At 43.4% G+C, this 7,652-nt stretch overlaps 1 protein-coding gene across 4 annotated transcripts in view; it reads right to left on the bottom strand.

The window, feature by feature from the left end:
* LOC115124410 (F-BAR and double SH3 domains protein 2-like) overlaps positions 1-7,652 on the bottom strand; it is a 124,297-nt gene that overhangs the window by 5,189 nt on the left and 111,456 nt on the right. For all 4 annotated transcript variants that reach the window (XM_065024250.1, XM_065024247.1, XM_065024248.1 and 1 more), the window contains 2 exons: positions 2,937-3,114; positions 1,525-1,733 (listed from right to left, as the gene is read on the bottom strand). In XM_065024250.1, coding sequence (XP_064880322.1) covers positions 1,525-1,733; positions 2,937-3,114 — 387 coding nt within the window. The remainder of the gene's footprint in view (positions 1-1,524; positions 1,734-2,936; positions 3,115-7,652) is intronic.

The following is a 7,652-nucleotide window of genomic DNA, read 5'->3' as shown; positions in this document are numbered from 1 at the left end:
AGTAGTGAGTCATTTAGCAGACACTCTTATCCAGAGAGACTTACAGTAGTGAGTGAGTCATTTGGCAGACTCTCTTATCCAGAGAGACTTACAGTAGGGAGTCATTTAGCAGACACTCTTATCCAGAGAGACTTACAGTAGGGAGTCATTTAGCAGACACTCTTATCCAGAGAGACTTACAGTAGTGAGTCATTTAACAGACTCTTTTATCCAGAGAGACTTACAGTAGGGAGTCATTTAGTAGACACTCTTATCCAGAGAGACTTACAGTAGGGAGTAATTTAGCAGACTCTCTTATCCAGAGAGACTTACAGTAGGGAGTCATTTAGCAGACGCTCTTATCCAGAGAGACTTACAGTAGTGAGTCATTTAGCAGACTCTCTTATCCAGAGAGACTTACAGTAGTGAGTCATTTAGCAGGTACTCTTATCCAGAGAGACTTACAGTAGTGAGTCATTTAGCAGACTCTCTTATCCAGAGAGACTTACAGTAGTGAGTCATTTAGCAGACACTCTTATCCAGAGAGACTTACAGTAGTGAGTAATTTAGTAGACACTTATCCAGAGAGACTTACAGTAGTGAGTCATTTAGCAGACTCTCTTATCCAGAGAGACTTACAGTAGTGAGTCATTTAGCAGACACTCTTATCCAGAGAGACTTACAGTAGGGAGTCATTTAGCAGACACTTATCCAGAGAGACTTACAGTAGGGAGTCATTTAGCAGACACTCTTATCCAGAGAGACTTACAGTAGTGAGTCATTTAGCAGACTCTCTTATCCAGAGAGACTTACAGTAGTGAGTCATTTAGCAGACACTCTTATCCAGAGAGACTTACAGTAGTGAGTCATTTAGCAGACTCTCTTATCCAGAGAGACTTACAGTAGTGAGTCATTTAACAGACTCTCTTATCCAGAGAGACTTACAGTAGGGAGTCATTTAGCAGACACTCTTATCCAGAGAGACTTACAGTAGTGAGTCATTTAGCAGACGCTCTTATCCAGAGAGACTTACAGTAGTGAGTCATTTAGCAGACACTCTTATCCAGAGAGACTTACAGTAGGGAGTCATTTAGCAGACTCTTATCCAGAGAGACTTATAGTAGTGAGTCATTTAGCAGACTCTCTTATCCAGAGAGACTTACAGTAGTGAGTCATTTAGTAGACACTCTTATCCAGAGAGACTTACAGTAGTGAGTCATTTAGCAGACTCTCTTATCCAGAGACTTACAGTAGTGAGTGTATATATTTTTCATACTGTTGGAAACTACAACATCGCACAGTTCCGGCTGGATCTGATTTATCGCTAGAGAAACTGTGCAATGTGCTGAAGAAAAGAAAAAAAAAAGGAAATGGAATTTAAATAATTGAACCTACTTCAGTCAATTAGTTGTTTAAAAAAACGTAAAATACCCAGGAATGTTGATTAATCGCTCAGCACTAGCGTGCATGCATGCATTTGTGTGCTTGTGTGCTCTCAAGTGTGTGTGTGTACCAATGTGTCTGCTCCCCAGTGTGTGTGTGTACCAGTTTGTCTACTCTGTTCTCTCTGCTCTCAGTCAGGTCCTCCACCAGTACAGAAGGGAAGACTCCCACTCGTCCGTTGAACTCTCCCTCCCAGAAGCCATCGTCTGTTTGGGTGTCTCTGTTAAGCAGACGGATGACAGCCCCCTCTGGGAAGGACAGCTCCTCATCCGCCTGACCATCGTAGTCATACAGCGCCCTCACAAAACTCACTGGGGAGAGGGAAGAGAGGAGGGGGGAGAGAGGAGAGGGGAGGGGGAGAGAGGAGGGGGAGGGAGGAGGGAGGAGAGAGGAGGGAGGAGAGAGGAGAGGGAAGAAGGGGGAGAGAGAGGAGAGGGAAGAGGGGGAGAGAGGAGAGGGGAGGGAGGAGAGAGGAGGGGGAGAGAGGAGGGGGAGAGAGGAGAGGGAAGAGGGGGAGAGAGGAGAGGGAGGAGAGAGGAGGGGGAGAGAGGAGGGGGAAGAGGGGGAGAGAGGAGGGAGGAGAGAGGAGGGAGGAGAGAGGAGAGAGGGGAGGGAGGGAGGAGAGAGGAGGGAGGAGAGAGGAGGGGGAGAGAGGAGGGGGAGAGAGGAGAGGGGAGGGAGGAGAGAGGAGGGGGGGAGAGAGGAGAGGGAAGAGGGGGAGAGAGGAGAGAGGAGAGAGGAGAGGAAAGGGAGGAGAGAGGAGGAGGGGGGAGAGAGGAGAGGGAAGAGGGGGAGAGAGGAGAGGGAAGAGGGGGAGAGAGGAGAGGGGAGGGAGGAGGGGAGAGAGGAGGGAGAGAGGAGAGGAGGAGAGAGGGGGAGAATGAGAGGGGGAGAGAGGAGAGAGGAGGGAGGAGAGAGGAGGGGGAGGGAGGAGAGAGGAGGGGGAGAGAGGAGAGGGGAGGGAGGAGAGAGGAGGGGGAGAGAGGAGGGAAGAGGGGGGGGGGGAGAGAGGAGAGGAGAGGGAGGAGAGAGGAGGGGGGGAGAGGAGAGGGAAGAGGGGGGAGAGAGGAGAGGGGAGGGAGGAGAGAGGAGGAGGGAGAGAGGAGGGAGAGAGGAGAGGAGAGGGAGAGGGGGAGAATGAGAGGGGGAGAGAGGAGAGAGGAGAGGGGGAGAGAGGAGGAGAGAGGAGAGGGGAGAGGAGGAGAGAGGGGAGAGTGAGAGGGGGAGAGTGAGAGGGGGGAGAGAGGAGAGGGGAGAGGAGGATTATAATTACATTCTGGAACCATCCATGAGGCTTGAACCTACTGAAGTTAACACACATTGGGTTCAGATCTTTGTTTCCATCAACGTCTTGATCTGACAAACAAGTTGGAAATGTGTTTATATTCTTTGAGAGGGTTTGTATTTGCCTAGTTTTTGTGCATGTGTGTGTAGTGGTGTTTGCATGTGTGTGTAGTGGTGTTTGCATGTGTGTGTAGTGGTGTTTGCATGTGTGTGTAGTGGTGTGTTCTTACAGCTGGCGTCTCCGTTGATGCTGCCAGTGTGTATCTCTGGCTCGGTGGAGTTGGAGGAGGTGTGTGAGCGAGCGTCCAACACAGCGAGAGACTGGAGCATGCTCAGTAGGCTGCTAGAGGTGGGGAACTGAAGATACTTCTCTGGGACGTAGCCAATCAGCCCTGTCTTACTTCTCGCCTGAAACAACCAATCACACAACAGGACGTTAGACCATGAACCAATTACAGAGCTCTGTGTTAAAGGACAGCCCTGGTCAACCAATGAAAGATGACTATATTAGGCAGTGCTGTGTGTTTAGTGTCTGCCTACAGGGAGGAGGTCAGAGACCTGGCCGGGTGGTGCCAGAATAACAACCTCTCCCTCAACGTAACCAAGACTAAGGAGATGATTGTGGACTACAGGAAAAGGAGGACAGAGCACGCCCCCATTCTCATCGACGGGGCTGTAGTGGAGCAGGTTGAGAGCTTCAAGATCCTTGGTGTCCACATCACCAACAAACTAACATGGTCCAAGCACACCAAGACAGTCATGAAGAGGACACGACAAAGTCTATTCCCCCTCAGGAAACTAAAAAGACTTGGCATGGGTCCTGAGATCCTCAAAAGGTTCTACAGCTGCATCACTTTAACTATACATTCATGTACATACTACCTCAATTGGCCGACCAACCAGTGCTACTGCACATTAGCTAACCGGGCTATCTGCATTGTGTCCCGCCACCCACCAACCCCTCTTTTACGCTTCTGCTACTCTCTGTTCATCATATATGCATAGTCACATTAACCATATCTACATGTACATACTACCTCAATCAGCCCGACTAACCGGTGTCTGTATGTAGCCTCTCTACTGTATAAAGCCTCTCTACTGTATATAGCCTCTCTACTGTATATAGCCTCTCTACTGTATATAGCCTCGCTACTGTATATAGCCTCGCTACTGTGTATATAGCCTCTCTACTGTGTATATAGCCTCTCTACTGTGTATATAGCCTCTCTACTGTATATAGCCTCTCTACTGTATGTAGCCTCGCTACTGTATATAGCCTCTCTACTGTGTATATAGCCTCTCTACTGTATATAGCCTCTCTACTGTATGTAGCCTCGCTACTGTATATAGCCTCTCTACTGTGTATATAGCCTCTCTACTGTATATAGCCTCGCGACTGTATATAGTCTCGCTACTGTATATAGCCTCGCTACTGTATATAGCCTCGCTACTGTATATAGTCTCTCTACTGTATATAGCCTCTACTGTATATAGCCTCTCTACTGTATATAGCCTCGCGACTGTATATAGTCTCGCTACTGTATATAGCCTCGCTACTGTATATAGCCTCGCTACTGTATATAGTCTCGCTACTGTATATAGTCTCTCTACTGTATATAGCCTCTCTACTGTATATAGCCTCTCTACTGTATATAGCCTCGCTACTGTATATAGCCTCGCTACTGTATATAGTCTCTCTACTGTATATAGTCTCGCTACTGTATATAGTCTCTCTACTGTATATAGCCTCTCTACTGTATATAGCCTCGCTACTGTATATAGTCTCTACTGTATATAGTCTCGCTACTGTATATAGTCTCTCTACTGTATATAGTCTCTCTACTGTATATAGTCTCGCTACTGTATATAGCCTCGCTACTGTATATAGCCTCGCTACTGTATATAGTCTCGCTACTGTATATAGTCTCTCTACTGTATATAGCCTCTCTACTGTATATAGCCTCTCTACTGTATATAGCCTCGCTACTGTATATAGCCTCGCTACTGTATATAGTCTCTCTACTGTATATAGTCTCGCTACTGTATATAGTCTCTCTACTGTATATAGCCTCTCTACTGTATATAGCCTCGCTACTGTATATAGTCTCTCTACTGTATATAGTCTCGCTACTGTATATAGTCTCTCTACTGTATATAGTCTCTCTACTGTATATAGTCTCTCTACTGTATATAGTCTCGCTACTGTATATAGCCTCGCTACTGTATATAGCCTCTCTACTGTATATAGCCTCGCTACTGTATATAGTCTCTCTACTGTATATAGCCTCTCTACTGTATATAGCCTCGCTACTGTATATAGTCTCTCTACTGTATATAGTCTCGCTACTGTATATAGTCTCTCTACTGTATATAGTCTCTCTACTGTATATAGTCTCGCTACTGTATATAGTCTCTCTACTGTATATAGCCTCGCTACTGTATATATCTCTACACTACATCATATCTCTACAGTGCATCATATCTCTATATAGTCTCACTACTGTATATATCTCTACACTACATCATATCTCTACAGTGCATCATATCTCTATATAGCCTCACTACTGTATATATCTCTACACTACATCATATCTCTACAGTGCATCATATCTCTATATAGCCTCACTACTGTATATATCTCTACACTACATCATATCTCTACAGTGCATCATATCTCTACAGTGCATCATATCTCTATATAGCCTCACTACTGTATATATCTCTACACTACATCATATCTCTACAGTGCATCATATCTCTACAGTGCATCATATCTCTATATAGCCTCACTACTGTATATATCTCTACACTACATCATATCTCTACAGTACATCATATCTCTATATAGCCTCACTACTGTATATATCTCTACACTACATCATATCTCTACACTACATCATATCTCTATATAGCCTCACTACTGTATATATCTCTACACTACATCATATCTCTACAGTGCATCATATCTCTATATAGCCTCACTACTGTATATATCTCTACACTACATCATATCTCTACAGTGCATCATATCTCTATATAGCCTCACTACTGTATATATCTCTACACTACATCATATCTCTACAGTGCATCATATCTCTATATAGCCTCACTACTGTATATATCTCTACACTACATCATATCTCTACAGTGCATCATATCTCTATATAGCCTCACTACTGTATATATCTCTACACTACATCATATCTCTACAGTGCATCATATCTCTATATAGCCTCACTACTGTATATATCTCTACACTACATCATATCTCTACAGTGCATCATATCTCTATATAGCCTCGCTACTGTATATATCTCTACACTACATCATATCTCTACAGTACATCATATCTCTATATAGCCTCACTACTGTATATATCTCTACACTACATCATATCTCTATATAGCCTCACTACTGTATATATCTCTACACTACATCATATCTCTACAGTGCATCATATCTCTATATAGCCTCACTACTGTATATATCTCTACACTACATCATATCTCTACAGTGCATCATATCTCTATATAGCCTCACTACTGTATATAGCCTCACTACTGTATATATCTCTACACTACATCATATCTCTACAGTGCATCATATCTCTATATAGCCTCACTACTGTATATATCTCTACACTACATCATATCTCTACAGTGCATCATATCTCTATATAGCCTCACTACTGTATATATCTCTACACTACATCATATCTCTACAGTACATCATATCTCTATATAGCCTCACTACTGTATATATCTCTACACTACATCATATCTCTATATAGCCTCACTACTGTATATATCTCTACACTACATCATATCTCTACAGTGCATCATATCTCTATATAGCCTCACTACTGTTATTATTCAATGTCTTTTTACTGTTGTTTTAGTTCTTTACTTACCTATTGTTCACGTAATACCTTTTTTGCACTATTGGTTAGAGCCTGTAAGTAAGTATTTCACTGTGAGGTCTACACCTGTTGTATTCAGCATTTCACTGTAAGGTCTACTACACCTGTTGTATTCAGCATTTCACTGTGAGGTCTACTACACCTGTTGTATTCAGCATTTCACTGTAAGGTCTACTACACCTGTTGTATTCAGCATTTCACTGTAAGGTCTACTACACCTGTTGTATTCAGCATTTCACTGTAAGGTCTACTACACCTGTTGTATTCAGCATTTCACTGTAAGGTCTACTACACCTGTTGTATTCAGCATTTCACTGTGAGGTCTACTACACCTGTTGTATTCAGCATTTCACTGTAAGGTCTACTACACCTGTTGTATTCAGCATTTCACTGTAAGGTCTACTACACCTGTTGTATTCAGCATTTCACTGTAAGGTCTACTACACCTGTTGTATTCAGCATTTCACTGTAAGGTCTACTACACCTGTTGTATTCAGCATTTCACTGTAAGGTCTACTACACCTGTTGTATTCAGCATTTCACTGTAAGGTCTACTACACCTGTTGTATTCAGCATTTCACTGTAAGGTCTACTACACCTGTTGTATTCAGCATTTCACTGTAAGGTCTACTACACCTGTTGTATTCGGCATTTCACTGTAAGGTCTACTACACCTGTTGTATTCAGCATTTCACTGTAAGGTCTACTACACCTGTTGTATTCGGCATTTCACTGTAAGGTCTACTACACCTGTTGTATTCAGCATTTCACTGTAAGGTCTACTACATCTGTTGTATTCAGCATTTCACTGTAAGGTCTACACCTCTTGTATTCAGCATTTCACTGTAAGGTCTACTACACCTCTTGTATTCAGCATTTCACTGTAAGGTCTACTACACCTGTTGTATTCGGCATTTCACTGTAAGGTCTACACCTCTTGTATTCAGCATTTCACTGTAAGGTCTACTACACCTCTTGTATTCAGCATTTCACTGTAAGGTCTACTACACCTGTTGTATTCAGCATT

This window comes from Oncorhynchus nerka, linkage group LG11 (genome assembly GCF_034236695.1).
Source record: "Oncorhynchus nerka isolate Pitt River linkage group LG11, Oner_Uvic_2.0, whole genome shotgun sequence".
In the NCBI taxonomy this organism is placed as follows: domain Eukaryota; kingdom Metazoa; phylum Chordata; class Actinopteri; order Salmoniformes; family Salmonidae; genus Oncorhynchus; species Oncorhynchus nerka.
The sequence above is the reverse complement of the archived record's forward strand: the minus strand, read 5'-3'. Positions and strand labels throughout refer to the sequence as shown.